General features: G+C 35.4%; 1 protein-coding gene across 11 annotated transcripts in view; it reads left to right on the top strand.

Annotated features, from left to right (window-relative positions):
• The window catches only part of MCF2L (MCF.2 cell line derived transforming sequence like), a 232,368-nt gene that overhangs the window by 31,248 nt on the left and 177,670 nt on the right, over positions 1 to 23,450 (top strand). Inside the window, exons 1-2 of one of the 11 annotated variants that reach the window (XM_087967260.1) lie at positions 15,614 to 15,733; positions 17,784 to 17,818. The exons of 5 other annotated variants lie outside the window; for them this stretch is intronic. Coding sequence is in view for 2 of the 6 variants with exons in the window: in XM_087967256.1 (XP_087823382.1) it covers positions 2,811 to 2,961 (151 nt within the window). In the remaining 4 variants the exon portion in view is untranslated. Of the gene's footprint in view, positions 1 to 2,039; positions 2,962 to 10,483; positions 10,614 to 15,277; positions 15,734 to 16,300; positions 16,395 to 17,783; positions 17,819 to 23,450 lie in introns of those variants that run through there. 5 more of the 11 variants (XM_087967262.1, XM_087967256.1, XM_087967261.1 and 2 more) reach the window with 5 other exon arrangements.

Below are 23,450 nucleotides of genomic sequence, written 5' to 3'. Positions count from 1 at the left end.
CATATTTTTGATTTGTCTTCGTCTTTATGTATACAGTGGATAATAAAAATGTACAATAATGTGGTTGCATAAGTGTACACACAGTAGGGATGTGGCTGTGTTAGAGTTAACCAATCACATTCAAACTTGTTAAATATTAGTTAGTACATACCGGCCATCAATCAAAGTGATTGTGAACAAGTCCATATAAAGTTCAGCTGTTCTAGTAGGATTTTTCTGACATTTACTCAGTTGCCTGTCACCCATGGTCTGCAAAGAGCTTAGGAAGCATTAAAGGGATCTCATTCTCGGAAGGTATCAACCAGGATAGAAGTACAAAACAATTTCCCAGGCATTGTAAATACTATGGAACACAGATTGAAGACAGTCATCAAGTGGAGTCATCAAATATGGCATAATAGGGACCAAAAACTGGATGTCCCTCCAAAATTGATGAAAAACAAGAAAAAACTGATTGCAAGAAGCTGCCAAGAGGCCCAAAGCAACATTAAAGGAGTTTCAGGAAGTTCTGGCAAGTATTGGTTGTGTACTATACGTGACAGCAATCTTCCATATTCTTCATGTGACTGGATTGTGGCCTTTTCATATTAAGGAAAACATCCAAGCTTGGCTAAATTTTGTAAACATCAAGTCTGATAAAACCATGTGGGAAAATGTGTTGTTCTCTGATTGACACCACAGTTGAACTTCTTGGCTATCATTCCAAAAAGCATGCTTGGTGCACAAACAACAGTGCACATCACCAAAAGTACACCATACCCACAGTGTGAAGCATGGTGATGGCAGCATTATGCTTTGAGGAATTGGGGCTTTAGCCAAGGTAGAGGGAATTATGAACAGTTCTAAATATCAGTTTTGGCACAAAGTCTTCAGGCCTCTGTTTAAATGCTGAATATGAAGAGAAATTTCATCTTTCAACACAACAGTGACTTCCAAATCAACAAAACAATGGCTTCACCAGAAGAAAATCAGAGTTTTGAATGGCCTACTAAAAGCCTGGACCTGAATCCAATTGAAAAATCTGAGGAGGGTTGTGTAGAAGAGATGCTCTTACAGATTTGGAGCACTTTCACAAGGAAAAGTAGGCAAGATTCCCAAGGCAAGTTGTGCTGTGCTGATAAGCTCCTACTCCAAAAGACTGAATACTCTCGCAAAATCAAAAGGTGCTTTAACAGAGTATTAGTTTAAGAGTGGGCACTTATGCAACCATGTTACTGTAAAGTTTTTTATTTTTATTTTTTTCTCCTAAAAGTTTTCAGTTTGCTTTCAATTATATGTACAGTTTATAACTTACATTAATGGTGGAAAAAATCTGAATTGATTTATCTTGATCTGATTTTTTTACATCTCAAAAACCTGGCATTTTAATAGGGGTGTGTAGACTTTCTATATTCACTGAACCTAGACCACAAGCTATGTTTTTCCAAACCACTGTTATAACATGCAATATGCGAGCATTTTAAAAAGCAACTTTAAAGTCCTACTGTAAAAGAAAATAGTCAAACTGCATATCATGAAAAATTTGGTGAAAACAAAATATTTATTCTACTACCAATGGAAGAATGATACGACTCTAAAAGGTATTGGTTCTTTTCATGTAAAAACAATGACATTGTCTTCCGTTATGTCACAATTTTAAAGAAAACTCCATGAGCTGGAATAATTTAGTCTTCCAATTGTTTTTGTATATATATATCTTTCTAAAAATACACATTATATACAAAGTAACAATAATGCACATTATGCATTTTTCATATAAGATAATGCTCAACTCTTAAATCTCATATGGTGTTAGATTAGCTGTTGTATTTCACAGTGTTTGCAGATGTTGCTATTGTGGGAAAGTGATGGCTTTCTGATTGCACCCCCAGTTAAATATCTTTTATGGAAAGGAGTCATTGCCAAGGAAAGCAATCCAAGCAGTTTCCTCTCTCCTGTGTTGAATAAGATGAAAACAAATCCTGCAGAACAGTGGTCTGTATCCCCTCCCTTCCTTCCCATTGGAAGTTGTTTATTAAACTAGAGTTTTTCTGGGAGTTGTTCTTTTCCGTTCTGAATGCTTTGACGAAAAATCAATTTTAGCTTTGAAGAGCTCCGAAGGAATATAATTTGTATTGGATAGGCTGATGAACAATTAGTGCTTGTTATATGATGAGTCCATAAACCTTGAATTTGAACATCGGTAGGTTTCTCTGCCTTGTTGAAATCAGCAGCCTAGAAACAACTTCGACAGAAAACAACATTCTTGACAGCCAGATCTAGGATTTGAAACTTTTAATTTTCAAATAAAAGTTGTCTCATTAAGTTCTGACATTTGAATATCTGAAGAGGACCTGTATGGATATCTGTTGCTTGGCATTCAGAGGATATTCCTGTGCAATCAGAAATGAAAAACAGATGAGAATGCTATGAAAAGATACATGGTAAAGAGAGAGACTGTAAACTTGAATGCAACTGCAGTCAAAGATTCTAATTAAAAATACTTCTGGATCAAGTGTATGTCTAGTTTCTTCTGATTTGAAGGACCGGCTGTTAGAGAAATAGTGAATGTCTTTTATCCATCAAGAAATTGGATGTGTTTTGAAATTTGCTCAGCAAAATATACAGTAAGTCTTCAAGAAACTCACTGCCGTTCTTAATGAAATAAATGTGAAATTAACCTTATTCTTGTAATGTTGCGATGTTTGGTAATTTTAAAAAGACTCACTTTCAAGTAGCATTGGAGTACCGACTGTAATCAAAGTTTCAAGAGAAATACTGTATAGTTTTTCATTCTAGGAAACGTTAAAAATTAATGTGACAACAACACCATGTCGCAGCATGGATATTCAAGAGATGGACAAGAAAATCATCACCAGATACTTCGCAGAGTCAGTCATTTCCGCCAAAGGGTTACCTCAGCTGTTCAGCGATCTCTTACAAAAAGGCATGGAAGAAATTATGCTTCCAACACCTGGTCGGGTGAGAACTGGCCCAAATTTTTTTTAGCATATAACTGCTAACTACTATCCATAAAAGTGTAATGCTGGTTTTGTTTCTTATGACATTTACCTCTATTTTTCTTCCCCTTCAATTTCCTCTGTATTTCTTTAAATTACTGCACCATTATTAAATATGTTCTTAACTTTTGGAAAAGGTATCTGCATCAATTATTTATATTAGTACCCTACTGGGTCATTAAGCAACATGGGTTTTCCTCTACCTAAGCTAATAGATAAGCACAGCACCATTCTCTTCACAACACAGCGATGTTGTCTCTTATAGTCAATCCTTAGAAAAGCCTGCATGCCTTAGTACAAATAGTTTTCATTTGAAGTCTTTCTTTTAATTAATATATTACACTACACCATTTTGAATGTTTTTATTTTCTGTGGTGGTACTAATATGCCTGTCTTATGCTGACCAAAGATAATTTAAAAATGGATTTAACATCAATTAAGTTGACATCCTCAGATTTTCTGTATTAACTTTTAGTAAGTGTATCTTTAGATACACAATAACTAACTTTTAGTATTTCATTGTTTTAAAGGTTTATATTAATAAAACTACCAGAATCAAGCTTTGGCTGAATCCAAGGATATGAATCAATCATTTAGTTCTGGTTGTAGAGTTTGCAGAAAAGAAGCTTTAGAGTTTGAAATTATTTATCTATTTACTAAAATTATATGCATCTCATCTTGCTGACTGAGGTAACTCTGGTCCAAAAATGATCCAGTTATCTGTTAGTGGATTTCTTTTCTTCATAATGTTTGGTTTTTGTTTATTTGTTGTTTGCATACATACACAAACACGCAGCTGTAATAAACCTTGTCAGAGTTCTAACCTGGTTTTTCATCCATTTGGCTCTCAATAAAATTGCTGCAATTAAAGTCAGGCCCCAATTACTTGATGTTACTACTTCATATATTGATTAGTAAATTAGAAGGCTATAGGGGACTGTATAAGACATGAAGTAGATATTATTTTTTAAAAAGAGATAAAAATAGAAAAGAAATACAAAATGTAAAAAGAACAAAGAGAAATGAAAAGCAATAGAAAGAATCCCAAAGATGCTTTCTTTCAAAAGGCAACTGAACTTTGGTATTTTGCTAGAATCCATTTCACTTCTTATCCAAGAAGCTTTTTCAGTTCTGACTGAATAGTGGAGAATGGAAGGATTTATATTCCTTGCAGTCATGTGGTTGTCAGCCCTCTTTGGGTTACAAATTTAGTTTGTTAATTTGCTTATAGTTTTTTTGACTTAAATTCTTATTTGCCTTTTTTCATTTATTTTATACTCTTTTAAGTTCTTTTAGCTTTTAGTCAGTTTTGCCTCTATTTTGGGATGAAGTTTTACTCACCAAGTAGTTTTTAACTTCAAAATTATTATAAATGTCAAAGTGACATTGGACGAATCCAGTATCCTTAGAAGCTCCACTGAGTTGAGATCTCAATGGCTTCCTTTGTCTCCCGACACACAGTAACATGGGTTGACTGAAATCTTGCAGTCTCCTTGCAAGGAGCATCTCTCTGGACCACAAGTGGGTGATCACTCTTTATCCAGAGATGTTCCATTAGATTGTGCTTGCTGCCAGTCAGTTTTGGCAGCAGCAGCATCTCTACACCTTTGGAGAGGTCTCATTTGCTATTCCTTGCCTAGAAGTCCCCTCTAATGCACTTTCTTCCCTTCTTAATAACATGTTTAACCTTACAGTACACTTGTAAGCCTATTAATATTTGTGTTTAAAATGACATACCTCTTGACTAGGGAATAAGTAAAATGTAGAAGTGAAGTATGGATTACTAACATAGTGATATAATAAATATTTGTTGTTTAAACAGAATAATAAAATACATAGCCATATTTACTTTGGATTATTGCTCAAAGCATATTTGTTTATCCAAGGTGAGGCTATATGAAGCCAAATCAAATATTATAGCGAAAGATCTTACATAGTTATATTCATACTAGCTCAATACCCGTGCTTCGCTACAAAACTATGTGGTTGGACTTAATTTTTGGGGAGGAAAATAAGGGGGAAAAATTCTGCCTTTGCCTACCAGCATCCATTGGTATTCATCTGGCAAGCATCCTGTCAGTGTGTGAGAGAGTTGAGGGCTGTTTGGAAACCGAAACAATATTTGCTGTGTGAGCAAGAAGGAGACAGCAAGGAACCTGGGCATGGCTTAGATCAACTGTTTTGTACTAAAGCTGGTTGGTTGCTGTGAAACTGAAACTCCTCTGCTTGTGTTTTGCATTTGGAACAGATTTCTTTTCAGGTGGGTAGGGGGAGTAGAACTTCTTAGCATCAGAGCGCGTTAATAGTAATATAGGAAATACTAATGCTCTGATGGTCATTTCGAAAAATCCTTTCTTAGTGAGCACCCAAGAGGAGCGTATGTGCCAAATTTCAAGTTTGTAGGCTTTACGGTTCTGGAGATTTTGTGATGATGCATGAGTGGTGTTTCGCTTTTATATATATAGATTTAGAGAAAGCTGGCCTTTGCAGCCTTCATCTTTGAATTGCAAATATGTCAAAAATGTTTTTTTAAGAGGTTTTCTGTTGATACTAAATTTGGAGGTAAAACTTTGATTTTCTTAATACTTTAATATCAATATTTGATAAGCATTCAGAACCTGGGTTCCAAGGCTATGGTTCAAATTATGAACAAATAAATGGATCCCAACTGCTATGCCTTTTTCTGAGATCCTTGTAAATTTTTATATGAAAGAACTGTGCTTTACATTCAGTTTCCCCAGAATTTTCATCCCAGTGTGGTTTTTAAAGGGTGTAAGAATCAATTGTTGCACTATAGGCACTCTTCTTGCAAGTCTGTTCTCCTCGTTCCTGCTAGCCTCAAGCCTTTTTCATTCCCCTGAAACCTCTGGTATAGAATTTGAGGAACCAAGAAAAAATAGCCCGCCTTCCTCTTTCTACTGATTGTACTGGTTTCCTCAGTGGAAAAAGTCTCTGGATTATTCCTTCTTGCTTGCTGATGAATCTCAGGATTCCAATGAAAGCAAAGTAAACTCTGTTAGAACTGCATGCCTAACTATTCAATGTCATGCCCCCACCCCCCACCCCCCTTAGGCTAAAATGTCTGGCCTAAATTTAGCAGAGTCAAAATCCTCCTTTACTGCATTGGCAAAATCTGGACTAAAAATAATATATGAAGCCTTTCTTAAAAGCCAAGAAGAAAGTATTCATGTTAGCTAAATAAGACACAAAAAGTCATAAGAAAAGGCTGGTTCTGCTGTTACTAGTTCATCATAATTAAAAGGATTAAAAAGAAAATACAAAATAAAACTGACAGAAAACCAGAGTTTTGCAGTGGAGAAAAAGTTGGGAGTAAAACCGAAGAGATCAAAGATCAGCTACTGCAAAAACAGTGAAAGCTCACTAAGCAACTTTGGCTAGGCTTTCACAGACAGACAAGCAGACAGACAAGCAGACAAACACACACAGAGAGAGCTCAAACTTTCTCAAAGGTTTGCTGTTGTGAAGAAAATGGGAGTATTCCATATGCCATTTGGAACTGAAAGAAAGATAGTATATAAATGTAACAAGTAAATAACAGAGGATCAATTAGATAGTAAAGCATGAACAATACTTCAAGGCATGCCCATGAGCTTTGGATTTGCAAAATTTATTAGCTACCAGGACTAATATATCCTCTCAGAAGTATTTCTCACCAGGAAATACGTTTCTTACCTTTCCCAACACCTTTATTCCTATTTACAAGTTATGTTCTGGAATGTGAAATCAGGTGCTTTTAGAACATAGCAAGTAGTGCCTCCTAGAACATATTCCTGGCCCATCTAGTCCACCAATTCACCCAGTGCTCAGCCAACTACACAAGGAAGTTCTGGTGAAGGGAAAATATAGTTTAAAAGGAAACAGAATAAAAGCTCAGGGTATCTATATATTGTCACATGCACTTTTATGTTTTATCATGATGTGTGCATGTGGCTGGGGAGAATGTTAGATGTTCATGCTGCATCTCAGAAATGGCTGCTTTGTATTTCCAATATTAATCTATTAAAATATACATGTACAGATTTACAATATATGTAAAGTGTTGTCATATTATAGTCTATTACTACTGAGATAATCAATAAAATACATTCAAATTTTATAAAATTGTGATTCCTGCTTCTGATGCCTTATTATTTTAGGTTTGTAATTTTTGTCTAATACATCAATTGAAGTCATTTTATTAATGCACATTTCAGTTGTTATCTAGAGTTTTTCAATATTGGACAATTATTTATCTGCTAAAATTAGATAAGTTCCTTATTTTTAAGCTTGAGTAAATAAATGCAGTTAGCCTAACTTTGAGGAGAATTCAATTCTTTGTTTAGTGAAGTACTTATCTCCCCCCAACATTTATCCCAACATTTATTGGATGACCACCACAACTGAACCCCCTCCTTATTTTTTCTTTACATTTCCAACATTTGGAAGAATAATTTTGATATATGTATATGCCAATCTATTTGGAGTGAAGTGCAGCCAAGTATAATCTTTCACTGCAGTTCTTGCATTGAAGCAGAATCCTTCCAGTTTCTATAATTTCTGCAAAAAAAATTTCCAGCATAGATTTACCAAGATCAGTATCCAAGCTTCCTTTAAACCACAGGGTGGATCTCCTGTGTTATTTGCAGTATTATCCTATACATTTTTTGAGATTATCACTTTTGGTTGTTCTAAGTAATTAAGTGTTACATTCTGAAAAACCATATTGCTAAAGCTATTGCTATTGCTCAAAATGAATTTGATTTGATACCAAAAGAATGCTAGTAACTTAACACCTATTTGTTTATCTGTCTGATCTTTATTGAGATGTTCTTTATTTCAATAAAAATATTTTAGTTTATAAAGATTGTGCTCTCTCAAAACTAAAAAGAAAGAAAGAAAACTAAGATATATGCTTATCTTTGTAGTTAATTTTAGATCAGAAGAATACTCTAAAAATGTGGTTAGTAAAGTAGGCCTACCTGGTTTAAGTAAACATCCAGCTTAAAGTTACTGTAAATAGCTTTTATTGCTAAGAGTAATTTAAGAATGACAGGCAATTACATTGCTCTACATATCCTACGTGTGTGAAAATGAGTTGTGCTGATAATTCAGTAGAAGAAATGAAAAGTTACTATTTCTTTTCCTGTCATTACTCTTGCCTAGTTTTTATGCAGGGGTGGGATTCTACCAGTTTGCACCTATTCGCTAGAACCGGTTGTTAACATTCTAAGCAATTTGAAGAACCGGTTGTTAGAAGAAATTACTGGGCTAATCCTGGAAGGAAGGAAGGAAGGAAACATTCTGGTGTTGCTTACAGAAACTGCCTCTCCATTAACCTTCATTACATTGTTGGCAGGACTAGACTTCCTGTCTCAGGAACATCTCTGGAGTTTTTTCCCCCTCCTTTGCTGGTACTTTGTGTGGAATGACCATTTAAAGTTACAATGGCACCGAAAAAAGTGACTTATGACCATTTTTCACACTTACAACTGTTGCAGCATCCCCACAGTCATGAGAGGCCAGGCAAGGAGATGCGTGCCTCGATGTGAGTGATATTGAGTTGGCCACGCCCAGCCAATAACATGACCACCAAGTCATGTCCACCTAGTCACATGACTACCAAGCCACGCCCACCACCTAAGCCACACCCACAGAACCGGTTGTTAAAAAATTTGAATCTCACCCCTGTTTCTATGGTTCCTGGTAAGTACATAATTTCTGTTTTGATATTCAGGTTAGAGCATTCAAGTTACAGTTTATGTTATATCACTTATGTTCCTTCTGCAATTTGATTGTGGGAGTTAACTCCCATAATTCTCAAACAGGACAGCTAGCTAGTAATTCTAAGAGTTCAAATCTATACATCTGAGGATACTGAAATATGTGGAAAGCACATGAGAGCACAAGATAAGGTCAGTTTAAACACCAGTTTGGCTTAAAAGGCTGTTTTGGAACAATTTGAACATTCAGTGTAAATGTGTATTGAGTGAGGCTGAAGGAAGAATTCTCTCTAAGGTTGTATTTTGACATAACTATTTCTTGTAGACACAGATTAATCCAAAAGATTTTAAGGAAGAAGAAATGTGTCCAGTCATCCATATTCCTCCACATCACATTCTCTAGCTGTTCCTTCATTTAATAGTAATCCTTCTTCAAGCATCATTTTCAGAATTTGAAGGGGAAGAGAATTGTTCTTTATTGCATACATTGATGTGAGGGAAACTAAATATAAAAGGGAACAGTGATGAGAATAGCTATTGACAATGAATGAAGATTTGGAGGAGGAGTGAAAAAAATGCAGATTTGTACAGGTAGTCCTCCATTTACAACCATTCATTTATCTACATTTTAAAGTTACGATGGCCTCATAAAAAGTGGTTACAACCTTTATTCACACTTAGGGCCATTGTACCACCCTGAGTATGGCTGGGATTACTGTGTTTAAGGCCTCACAAAGGCATAAAGTCCATTGATTAAATTTGCATTTACTCATTCTCTAAAATAACGGGGTGGCATCATATTGTAGGAGACTGCCTTGTTAGCAGTCTTCAGTTCCCAAACTTAAGTTATAAATTCAATATGTAGATAAGTAATGTCTTCTGCTAACACAGTACTAGTTACTTTTAACTGGAGACATAAGAGTTACTGCTGTGAATTGCACAGCTCTTAATTATTTCAATAAATACATAAAAATCAACTATGGTATCACTTAAAAAAACCCAATTTGAACCAGTGAATTTTGCCATTAATTAGGGCTCTTCCCCAAGATTAAACTGATGGCAAGTGGGATGAGAACCAACAAGCATACAAATATAATAGTAAAGAAATGGAAGTGAGATAGAATTTCATACTGGCTGTGTGCCATATTTATATTGAAAGGTAAATGTTAAAAAAAAACCCAGTTCTATGCGTATCTATACTTGAAGAATGGATAGGTGTATTGGGATTTAAAAAAACACTTCAAACCTGTGACAGTGCAGTGTCACCAAGAAGAATTTTAAAAAATACAATCCAGAAAGTAGTCTCTGTGATGGCTACAACCTTGACAGGATGAATAATTTAAAGTGTCACTTTAAAAAAACCTCTTTGAGCAGAGGTCTCCAACCTTGGCAACTTTAAGACTTGTGGACTTCAACTCCCAGAATTCTCCAGCCAGCAGAGCTGGCTGGAGAATTCTGGAAGTTGAAGTCCACAAGTCTTAAAGTTGCCAAGGTTGGAGACCTCTGTCTTTGAGGACTAAAGAATGGGAATTACTTTGCAGACTTGCACATTATGTAATTTTTTGATGGTTTTCAAATACATTGACTTTAAAGCGTTACCGCTGTTTTGAACATCTGAATGGTAATATGCAGAGTAATGTAAAATAAAATAACTTCCTCTAACACTTTTGTAGGGCAGAGGCTCTTTAATATGGACATTATCCCTTGTGTACATAGCAGAAAAGTACATAAAGAAATAAAATAAACAGCACTATAAAAGGTGACATCCCTTGTTACTCAGTCCTATTCTTTGTATCTGGGATTAAACAGGAAGTGTTGTAGGAAATTAAAACTAAAAAGAGCAGTCATTGTTCTAAACCGAAGATCTCTTGCAAGATTAAAACTCTTCCTTGAGGTAAGAGCATATTTCCTTTTGGATCTACAATGGAGCTTAGGACACAGTTCAGTTCACTGTGTCTCTGTTATGAAAAACTGAGACATTTTTATGGAGGCTGTTTTCTGTATGAACAGGGCTACTGAATTGCAAAAATGCTAGACAATAGCCGAGTCTGAATATTTTACATATCTCTGTCCTGCCATCTTTTGGTTTTTTCAGTTTTTCAACCCATGTATATTTTCTGATTACTGACTTTCTGACTCTTATTTGTAGTTAATTGAATTTTTGTCATGGTTCATTCAGGTTTTTGAACTATAATAATCTGGCATAGTTCTCGGATGTCAGGTACAAACTTTAGCTAGAAAGAGATTGCACTCTTAACATTCTAGCTGACTAGATGAACAAGTTTGTTCGCAAGTTCCTTCTTTTTCTTCCTCTTCAAAAAGCTGTTTGTTTGTTTTATATAGTAGACTTTCAAAATTATGCCATACATCCGAGTGCAGTATTTCCATTGGCTTATGGGCAACATTCCTTATCAAGTTGAGGGCAATGCTCTCCTATGGAAGGGATTTAAGGTGCTTTAAGGGAGAAATTGACACATTAAATATCTACAAAAAACATCTAGTGCATAAAGCCATCAAATTAATTGTGTGTAGTCTGTGCACAAAGACAAAGCAGGACAATAATAGCAGGAAGTATATCAGCAGCATGCCAATCTTAGCCAGTGCTGTTAATCCTTTGGCCATGAAGAAATTATGGTAGAATGGCAGACAAGTTGGCATACTTACAATTCTGCAGTATAGCACTACCTTAGCTTTGACCACAGTCTATCAGCTCACCACCAGTGTGATAGGTAATAACAAATCTATAGAGATCCAGTTTCTTCTGGTTGAATAGGGATGATATTCTACTCTCTCTCACAGCCGGAGGTTCATTCCCCTCCTGGCCATGTTTTCCAGGAAAGGTTGAGAAGTGCTATTATTGCTCCTATTTCCTACTTCCTTATGTTCTGTGGCTATTCACTAGAATGTTAAACACTTGCCATTCACTAGAATGGTAAACACTTGTCTTTGGAAACTTGGCTGGAAGGAAAGTACGTCTCTTGATATGAAGGAAGGTAAATATTGACTCTTGGTGTGGCCTCTTCCAGCTGGGCTTTGCTGTTTGGGGCTGAAGCAGAAGAGCTACGTCATCTTCTCTAGGTCTCCCCTTCACCCTTTAATCAGGGGCTTTTCCACAAGGGCATTTCCCACCATATTCCCACCTTTGTCCATTGCAAAGCTGCACCCTGGTTTCTTCCCCAAGCTGGCCAATTCCTATCCAAGACGGCCCTTGGAGATAAATATTTTGTTCAATTATTAAATTTGATCTGAAATCCCAAATGTTCAAGATTCCTTATTACTCACAGTTGAAAAACACTAAAAGACAATTGCCCCCCCCCTTGGTAGAATGAATTCCTTTTTAGCCTGCTTTCCATTAAATTAAAGTGAAACAGGTACATTTGCAGGAATTATTGCCTCTTATAAGAGGGTGACATGTGACAAAACATGGTTTTTTTTCATTGAGAACTGCAAATATTTTTGTCTCTTGGCAGATTTGGAAATCATTTTCAAGCAAGGCTGCTGCATCTGAAAATATAAATTTTGCCAAGTTTCATGATTAGATTTAATGCCTTTATGCTGTTATTCAGCAACAATTACCAAGGCAAATATTGGTGCTTTCAGAGACATAGCCAAAGCAAAATGGTGATACAATATTACTTTCTTTTTTTAAAAACAATATAAATATTAAGGAGTAATATGCAGTATTTTGTAAGTAAGCTGAAAAAGATATTCATGATATATGGAAATGCAAACTTATGTATTTGCAACTCTTTAAAGCAGATTCGTCTTTTTTCTGTAATTCTGCAGCTTTGTGCTTCTGGAAAACAATGCAGCTGCTTTAAGGAGTTGTAGACAGGTCTTAGGGTCGCACTAACTCATGCTCCAAATCTCTTTGGCATCAAATAAAAACATTATTTGGCCCTGTTAATGTGATACATCACACCCCTTCTGCAATATGAATTGCAGAGATTCTTGCCTGAAATTCTCATTTGGATATCAGTAAGAAGGCGCACAATTGAATCAATCAAGCAATACATTGTTGTCACTGTAACAAAATTAAATTAAAATGAAAGAAAATACTAATAATAAGAAAAGGAAAAATAAAAGGCATGCAGGAGATTTGACTAAGATGGAACCAATGCAGGATCATAGAGTCATAAAATCATAGAGCTGGAAGGGATCTTGGAGGACTTCTAGTTGAACTCTTTGTCCAGGATGGGAGTTCTTATCCCATCAAATGGTTATCCAGTCTTTTCTTGAAAACCTCCTAATGATGGAGCACCCACAACTCCTAGACGCAACTTGTTCCATTGATTAATCATTCTCACTGTCAGAAAATTCCTCCTTATTTCCTGGTTGGATCTCCCTCTGGTGAGCTTCCAACCATTGCTTTTTGTCCTGCCCTCAGTGCTTTGGAAAATTAATCAACGACCTCTTCCCTGTGACAGCCCTTCAAGTATTGGAAGACTATCAGGTTTCTTCTAAGTCTTCTCTTAGACTAAACATAACTAGGTCCCTTAGCTGTTCATTGTACTGTTCTATGCCTTAAGAATCAAGACCTTTCTTTTAAAAGAAAGTATGAAAAAGTAACAACTGACGCTAACAGTTAAAATCACATCCACAAGGAAGTCTAGTTCAGTTGTTCAGTGCCTGATCCCTTAACTCTGTTTATCATCTTACTTTTCAATAATTTCATCATAGATGTAAGAGTGTAAAATATAATGAATGATATTCTCCCCTTGACCAGCACTGCAAGGGTGGAGGCACTGTTCCACTGGACATTTCCAAAATCTTTCCATATGTTGAAGCCCTTCAACAAGCACGTTCAATGCAGAGTAAAAAGATGCTGTATGTATTCTTAAGAAAAGATGTTTTCGTGTCCCTGCATTGCAGGAGGAACCAAAGTGTCTTGATAGATATATCTAAGAGAAACAGTCTAACTGAAGCATAGCACCAGAGCCATATATGAATGCAGAACCAATGTTGAATTGGCTGATAGATAGGCCTGCCTATCCACATATTTTACTTTAAGTCTCTTCTGCTATATGGTAGTGGCTTTCAAGCAGTAAAGTACAAAACAACAACAACAATCTGAAATAATTAGCATGGGTTTGTATGATTTCGGAGGCTCTTGCAGGGGCAAGATGATGGGGACTATGTTGTTGTCTGTTTTGACCTGAATACAGTCTACAACAGGGGTCTTCAAACTTGACAGCTTTAAGACTTGTGGACCTCAACTCCCAGAATTCTTCCTCCAGTCATGTTAGCTCAGGAATTCTGGGAGTTGAAGTCCATAAGTCTTAAACATGCCAAGTTTTGAAGACCCTTGGTCTACAAACTCTACTGATAGACTCCCTTGACTCCATCCAGCTAAGCATGTGAACTGACTACTGAACAACTTGCGCTTTTTTTATTTGAGGTGCAACATTCCTTACTTTGTGTTGTTTAGGATCTTCAACAAACCATGGCTCAACTCAAGACATCACTTGATGTTTATTTACAATTATTTGTATGCCACCTACTTTATTGGCTCTGTACTACTTCTTATAGTGAAGATGCCTTTTTAAGTATTAGTCAGTTTGCACGAATTATTAGTTTTTCTTTATGATAATGAAGTCAAAGTTAGGTTCATCATTACTTGCTATCGTATAGAATTTGAAATGTATATTAGGTAGAATTACCATGATAGTATTAGGGTATCTTAGTTTTTGATACATCTTTTATAAATAAAGAGAAAATACTGCATTAAAAGTAAATTTTATTTTACAAATAATATTGTTTGCTACTGGTCGGATCAAATCTATTGATATAAAAACTGCAGATGGAATATTTTTAGCATGTAAATGTACAAGAAAAAGCAAAACTGAAATTCTTAACAGTTGTTTCTCTCTGTTTCATTTATTTTTGCGCTTATTTCTTTTACTGAATCCAAGATTGCTAGCAAGTAATCTTGAAGTCACTAATTAACAGATAATCTGCTCAACCCTTTCTTAAAAGGATCCAATGAAGTAAGAACTTCCTTAACAATAGTAGCTGGGAGTTCACTAGCTTGCTTGAATTATATTTAAGGAGGACCATCTCTTTTTTAAAAATCATTTTATAAATGCCACTAAAACAGAATTAGATCATATTATGCTTTGTAACCTAATTCATCTACATGGATAAGAAATACTTATAGGTCTGTACATTTCTGTAAAATCTAAATTATCGCATTTTATGCCAACAATTCAAGAATTATGAGAACGTTTGCATTTATGCTGCTTTAAAGAAGGATTTGTAAAGAGCATAAAGGGGAAAACTTTGCCTGTATTGAAAAATAAAAAACAATCATTTATAGATATTAGAGCATATACAATTTTTATTGTGCACACACACACATTTCTGTGAAGCTCAAACTCTACATGGAGATTTAAGAGCTGCATTAAAGTCATTATTTCTTGCCTGCCTTTGCTTTAAGTGTATGAGATCTGGGGTTTTTATTTCAAATGTGAACTTCCCTTTCCATTTCAAAGAAATGTTCCATCACAAAGCTCCTTAAGAGAGGCAACTATCAGGTGACCTGTAATGTTCTCTGAAGCTGAAAAGAGATGGCTCTACTTGATAGGTTACCATTTGTTAAGGGTTCTTTGAGGGAGGCTTTTGACATGCCACTCCAAGAGAGTGAATTAATTTGTTTGGAAAATTGGGTGTTAAATTTGCTCAGGGATTGCCCTCATATTCTGAACAACCGACAACTCAAGTTGGTAAATTCAGGGCATGTTTGTTTATGACCATAGAATAGAAAAGCAAAATCACTCCAGTAAAAGTTAAGCTTTGCTGGGTCGTTGACTTTAAATGTAATTTGAAGAAAGGCAGTTTGTCCCACTGAGCTAGAAGTTTATGGTGAAAGGCAATGACTTTTTCTTGTGTTTTAAAACAAGGCTCACAGATACACTTGAGTTTTCAGTACATCGATTTATTGCAAGACTTTGAATTTGATGTTTTTGTTTTACAAGATTATTGAAGAATTATGATGTCTTCTAAAGAAAAATAAAGGTTTGTCTGACTTTCATGGATTCCCCCCCCCCCCCTCTTTTCCTCCTTTTGATTTTATTGTACTAAGGTAACTAGTAATTTTTGTACATTGTTAGATTATTGTGCTTATTTTATAATACAACTTTTTTTTGTAAAACGAAAGTGTTCATGTATTACAAAACCATTTAAAAATTCATTTGCATTTATTACTTAGAATGCTGTTCAAGTTACTTGCTACAGGATGATGCAAGCAGAACGATTACATATAGTTGGTTGTTCTTTTATAAACCCTTCTCTGACTTGAAACAGGCTGCTAGAAACTAGTGCAGGCATGAGAATATAGTGCTTTAAAATGTTTTTATTCCACAGTTTCTTAAACTTTTTAGCACAAAAAGCACTCATACACACAGAAGCATGTATTTAATTGAACTTAATTAAACTTTCTGTTGTAATCCTGATTTTTAAAGGGGTATAAATGAAACATTGGAGACCCTCTTTTCAGTAAATAGTGAAGCTACAGTCCACTATGAAACTGAAAGCTTGTTTTGTGGAAATTTGGGAGGAGGGGAAAGAGAAACCAAATACTGCTGATTCTGTCCACGTCCTTTGCCTTGTATTCTCTTTGGTGTGCCTTACTGTTGCAAAGGAATACAGCATAGGATACAGAACTGTATCATGTCAGGTTGGTCATTTGCATTTCAACATTTCTTTTTTCTGAATAATTCTGTTTAGGGTAAGATTTACATTAAATGACAGTCGAAATCTCATTGTATGGTGTGAATGAACAGCGTTATTTTAGAGTAACTTCAGTCTTCCCAGGGCATTTTGCATTCAAGGCAATGTTATCCTTTTTATGGCATAGTTGCTGCTGAACATAATAAAAAATTGTAGTTAAATAAACATTAAATAAGATGAAACGTAGCTTGTATAAAAAATTAAATTTTAACCATTTGTGCCAATTACAAGTTTGCAATATTTTATAGGAAATGGGAACAAATTATTTTGGGTTCTAATAAATATCTATTCAACTATCGCTCCAGCTGCTTTGGTATAAATCATATAAAAATCATGAATCATCTTTTAGCTAAAATTATTGTTCAATCCAGTTTAAGTTGCCATTGGAGAGGGAAAGACCTTTTCACGTACTTTTTCTGCAAATTTGAGCTGCTGTTAAACAACAGATACAATTTCATGAAATTTGCATTATGGCATTATGCCAAAATAGTATATAAAAATAAAGCCTTTTCACAGCCAATTGGCAGTTCTGTGATAATCTATGGGGAAAATAATTGTATTAGCCTTGACTGTCTTGAAGTTCATTCATTGTAAAAAAAAATACCATAAACTATAAGACTACTCAGCTCTTTCTAAAATGTTATTGATAGTTCAGATTTTATGCAAAACGGCACTCAGCATATTAACTGGGTTAAAAAAATAGAACAAGAAGGATATGAGAGACTCCCAATATCTTTCATGATCTGTGGGATATTAATGTGGGGTATTCATGATCTGTGGGATATTAATGATATTAATGATACACATGAGTTTAAGTTTAACTTACAATAGGAACATGACCTTGTTAGCTTTTATTGTTTGTTTTAATTCTCAGTTGGGCTTAGTTTACAGGATCAATGTGAGTTTTCAATTGTTTACCTTTACAAAACCTCATTCCCTCGTTAGGTAATAATAAAGCAAAGTATAGAGGACTCATTTTCTAATTTAATCAGTCCTAAAATCTCAAATATTGAAGTTTTAATGCTTACTTTTATTGATTAAACTGTAGGCCACCTACAACCTCTCTCTGAGGGAGATAGGGGGTTAAGAAATTGAAATATAAATAAGTTGCCTAGTTTCATAAGTTTCATAGTTCCCTGGATCTTCCCTTTTCCTGTTATTTCTATTATTGCCTTCCTTCAATCATTGGATTCTCTACTGTTTTGCCGTGATTTTCAATCATAAACTTTTAACCAGACTATCAGAAAGTTCATTTAGTACCTTAAGCATTCCCTGGTCACTTTACTGATAATCACAGTCTTTCCCCTTAATCATGTTACCCATAATTTCTTTTTAGAATACCCAGATTCTTGTTGGAGAAGACTAAGAAAAGTAAGACATGATAACTTTGCATTTTCTTTGTTACTTGTCAGTATTTTGCCATCTTTACTAAGTAGTTGCTATGCTGCTGCTTTTTCTTGAGTTTTCAACATATGTGGAAAACTCTTTTCTGTTGTTTTTAGTATTCTTTGTCAACCTAAGCTCATTCTGCAACTTTCCTAATAATATCCTCTGGGAGCATTTACTAGATTCACTTGTGGTAAGCTGAATCTGGTTTAATTTATAAGAAAAATCATTTTCAATTCAAAATATCTTTTTACAACATTGTAATTGATGTACAGTATCTGAAATAATTGTTCTTATGCTCAGCTTGGGATGTAGAAGCATGTGTGGCTGACATGTAGGATGCTGGGTTGCTGATTAGCAGGTTTGCATATTTGAGACCCAGTTTCTACCACGGGAAAGGGTAGTCACTTGCTCCAGCTCCTGCTGACCCAGCAGTTTGAAAGTGGGTGACCACCAGTAGGTAGATGGGTATCAATATTGGTGGGAAGTTTAGCAGGAACATGTGATGTCACTGGGCATTCCTTTCAACTTGGAAGTGCTTTGGTGCTCCTGACACAATTGTAGTAGTAGTAGTAGGGCTTAGTTGTAATTCAATAGATTTGAAAAGAAATTGTATTAGTGGAATCCCTAACAATTCCTCAATAATTATATTTTTTGTTATTTTGCTATATGTACAATTTAAATGTTATATAGGTAACATTTAGCAACTAGAAAGATCCTTTTAAACAGAGTTTCTCAATCTTTGTGATTTTAAGAAGTCTGGACTTCAATTCCTGGAATTTCTCAGCTAGCATTCTCAGAATTCTCAGAATTAAAGTCTAGATGAGTTAAAATCATCAAAGTTGAGAAGCACTACTTTAAAGCATCATCATTATTCATTATCCGTTATATAAATTTATCTGGCCAGCCAACTCACTCTAGGTGACTCTGGGTAGCTTACAAAGATTATATATGGTTAAAATCTATCATTTCACTGAGTACAGTATTTTCAATTTATGGAGAAGTTGTATTATGCTAGCTTCCTCTACTCAGATCAGTTCTCATTTATCCATTTGGTCACTCAACTTTTCTTGTTTGCAAAGAGACAATTCTTCATAATGCAAATTCTGTCACATATTCATCATTAATTGCATTCATTAAATCCCTACAGACTTTTCCATTAGCTTCTGTTTTGGATTTTAAAAAATGTTTTATACCAATCATCTATTTCAATTAAATACACATAAAGATTTCCCCCAGAGGTGGTATTCAGCAGGTTCTGGCCAGTTCTGGAGAACCAGTAGCGGAAATTTTGAGTAGTTCGGAGAACCGGCAAATACCACCTCTGACTGGAGATTTTACAGTCTCCTTCCCCTGCCACACCCACCAAGCCACGCCCACAGAACCAGTAGTAAAAAAATTTGAATCCCACCACTGGTTTCCCCTCTCCAGTCATGAGCAACTTAAGTGGGCCAAGGGAGCCTGTGTTTTCTGAGAGGACACCATGTGTCCAACATGAAAATGGCAATGTGTGTCCTACATGAAAATACAGAACCCAGTAACCGTCCTGCCAAAGTGATACCTATTTATCTGCTTGCATTTGCATGCTTTCAAACTGTTAGGTTGGCAGGACCTGGGCGAGTAACGGGAACTCACTCCATCATATGGCACTCAGGTCTCGAACCCGGGCTGTCAGCTTTCCAGTTGAAAAGCTCAGCATCTTATCCACTCAGCCATCACACTGCATCTGTACACATATAGACTGGGTGAAACCAGGCTCAATAGCAGTAACTTTGAAAGGGATCTTGGAGTCTTAGTGGACAACCACCTAAATATGAGCCAGCAGTGTGCAGCAGCAGCCAAAAATGCTAATGCAATCCTAAATTACATTAACAGAGGGATACAATCGAGATCAAGAGAGGTGTAATACCACTCTATAAAGCCTTAGTAAGACCACATCTAGAGTACTGCATCCAGTTTTAGTCACCACACTATGAAAAAGATGTTGAGACTCTAGAAAAAGTACAGAGAAGAGCAACCAGGATGATTAGGGGACTGGAGACTAAAACATATGAAGAACGGTTACAGGAACTGGGCATGGCTAGTCTAGTGAAGAGAAGGACCAGGGGAGACATGATAGCGGTCTTCCAATATTTGAGGGGCTGCCACAGGGAGGAAGGGGTCAATCTATTTTCTAAAGTGTCTGTAGGCCAGACAAGGAATAATGGATGGAAACTGAACAAGGAGAGATTTAACCTGGAAATAGGAGAAACTTTCTGACAGAACAATCAACCAATGGAACAGCTTGCTCTTGGAAGTTGTGGGAGCTTCATCACTTGAGACTTTCAAGAAGAGATTGGACTGCCATTTGTCAGAAATGGTGTAGGGTCTCCTGCTTGGGCGGGGGGGTTGGACTAGATGACCTACAAGGTCCCTTCCAACTCTGATTATCTGTTATCTGTTACCTAAAAATACACATACTTGACAACTGATAATTGAGAATATCAGTATTATTTTAATATATTGATACAACTGACAATCAGTAATATTTTAATAAAACCATCTTTTTGATCATAACCACATTTATTAAAACCTATTAATTTAAGTGTGCAACAGAAATGCTGCTTATATAATTTTCAGGTAGAATATTTTGAAATGACAATGCATTTGAAATAGTCCAACAAGGTTAAAAGAGAAAGAAAAGTTAAGATTTTAAAAAAAGGAAAGTGGAGGTGAATATTTCTATGGTTTGTTGTTCGTTCAATTTCTTTTTTGAAACTAATAAATATTTTCAGTATTTTTTTCTCTGTCTGTGTTTCTGATCTTTTTTTGTTTGAGTTGTTAAGGAGAGCTTTGTAAGGGAATGTTAAGTGAAGAAGACCCAAAGCTCCTTTAGTTCATTCAGTGCTTTGTGGTCATTTTCCACATGAGGATCCCTACAATCTAATCTTTTTCTAATTACAGCTTCCTTAGTTGAGAGTTTTAGACCAGCTGCTGGTGGAGATGAGATGGAGCCCAAAGGAATACAAAATTAAAGATGGGCCTCAGGGCTTCAGTTCCCATTTGTAGATGATGAATGCTATGTATTTAAGTCATAATATAGTGAACATTCTTAACTAAAATGAAAGATTCATGCTGTAGTCTATTACAAGGGATTTCCTTGTATTTTCTGAATAGTATTTCACTTCGAAGACATGATTCTCAAATATGTGTTTTATGCACTTAAAATAGAATATTTTGTCATTAGGTTTTTTTTTGGCTGTCCAATATCTCTTTTGTTAAGAATGCAAAAAATGTGCAAGGAATAGTGTTTTCTTATTTATTTATTTTTTGCATTTCTTTATTTAGTAACAGAATTCAAAGATTCCTGACAGCTTTAAAAAAAAATCATAAAAAATACTTTTAAGAGCATCCTCATTGTTACTAATGGGAAGTTAATTGCTGCCTTTCCCAACAAAATGTCTTTCCGATATGTTTATGACTTATTAGAATTCATTTCTTAGCTGGTCACTTCCTACATAGCTGAATATTCTGGGAATTCTACTTTCAGTGATCCAAAAGAACAGAAGGAGGAGAGAAACATTTGTTAACATGTTAGGAAAATAACTTAATGTTCCTCCTTAATAAGTAGCAGAACCAGATCCATATGTCTGGGGGACAATATGCGAGTGAGAAAACCCTCACTTTTTGCGTTCAAATAACTTGCTTGAAATTTGTCCAGTTTTGGTTCCAAGACCAAGATCTAGACAGCAGCAATGAGCTGTAGCCAAATCGTTTCTCAAACTAGAGTTGACAAGAATAAATGGGGAAAAGTGTTTTCCCTTCTAGTATTGCTGTTATGTTTTACATACATAGGACCTCATTTTCAGCATTCCTTTTGCATTTTCTATTTCTGATGCCCCCTGCTTGGTGCTTTACTATGGACAAAGAATAACTATTGATTGGTGGTACCTAGTGTTAAAGAATTTTAACAGTATTAGCAATTGATCTTGGCCATGCAAGGTAATAATATGCATTTATATTTCTGTCACTAGATTTATTTCAGAGAGAGAGAGAGAGAGAGAGAGAGAGAGAGAGAGAGAGAGAGAGAGATCGAGATCTTTTATCTAACACTTCCTCAAAAGAATACCTCACAGGCAATTTGTAAATGTGGTTAAGTCATAGCCAACAGAGAAAGAGAGAGGGATGAATTTAATCTTCATTTGGTAATCCAAGCGAAAAAATACCCAGTTCATTTCTTTCTCCTCCCGTTTTCTCTGAAACTAAGTTAAATGACAGAAATTAATCAATACTGCCCTGTAACAATCAGTGAATATGCCCCTTTTAAATTCCTTCTCAAATATTCTTCCATCCAGTTACAGTAGTTCGTGACTTATGACCACAATATTTCTGTTGCTAAGTGAGACATTTGTTATGTGGGTTTTGCCCCATTTTATAACTTTTCTTGCCACAATTGTTAAGTGAATCATTGCAGTTGTGAGTTTGGTAACATGGTTGTTAAGTGAATCTGGCTTCCCTGTTGACTTTGCTTGTCAGAAGGTCACAAAAGGGTTAGGGTTAGGGTTGACCTCAGGACACTTGCAACCATCATAAATATGAGCCAGTTTACAAGCAGCCAAATTTTGATCACATGACCATGGGACTGCTGCAGTGTTTGTAATTGAAAAACTGTCCAAAATTGTTTTTTTCAGTGCCATTGTAACTTCAACAGTCACTAAACAAACTGTTGTAAGTCAAGGACTACCCATATTCCTTATATAGGATTGAGCTATAATTTTTATAGATGAATCCCTTGTGAAACAATAAGATCACTGTAATCAGTTTCTTCTCTGTGGCTGCTCTCTGTCTTATCTCACCATTCTCGTCAACATGTTAAATTTTATCAAGCTTTTGATAATTCCCTCAAAATTAACAATCAGAGTTCTCTCCAATAAATCTCTGTTTCCATGTGTGTTATATGTGTTAAGCATATATGTGTGTTATATGTGTTAAGCAAAATTTCTCTTTTTCTGCATAGGGAATCTTGAAAGCTACTAAAGATTTCATGGATATTTGCAATAGTGGTACTGATTTTTTTATGATATGTATAGATATCCATCTTTAAAAACGTTCAGTTTCCTGTATGAAAATATTGTTCTTTTAAATATTGTGGCAGTGGTGCTGTCCATGGTACATCTCTACTGTAGGTAGCTTAATGAAGTTGCAAAAGAAGATATAATTTATGTTTATATTATCAAACTACTCCATATAATTGTACAAAAATAGCCCTTTTATTGGTATTTTTTATTTATAGATTCAGTAGCACTTAACTGATGAGTTTATCTAAGGTAATAAAACTGGTTAATTGGTGTTACATTTATCAGCCCCCATGTTCATAAATGTAAGATTTGTATTCCTGTACTGTACTTGTCTTACTGTCTCTTTAATATTTCTTTCATTCCCCGTGCAATATGTCCAGAGCAAGTGTAAAATACCACACCCAGTGAAAGAAAGTGAAACCAGAAAATCTGGTTTCAACACTGCTGTGTTTTACATATTGCTTACATCAAAAAAAATGTATTGTAATACTGACTTTCCCTATCACTTTTATTCTCCCCCTTAAATTCGTAGATTTGTCATGCCACAAACTCATGACACA

Source organism: Notechis scutatus, chromosome 5, assembly GCF_049901735.1.
Source record: "Notechis scutatus isolate UNSWTSFEM ecotype Mainland chromosome 5, rNotScu1.2, whole genome shotgun sequence".
NCBI classification, from domain to species: domain Eukaryota; kingdom Metazoa; phylum Chordata; class Lepidosauria; order Squamata; family Elapidae; genus Notechis; species Notechis scutatus.
This window is presented reverse-complemented; position numbering and strand designations above follow the sequence as displayed.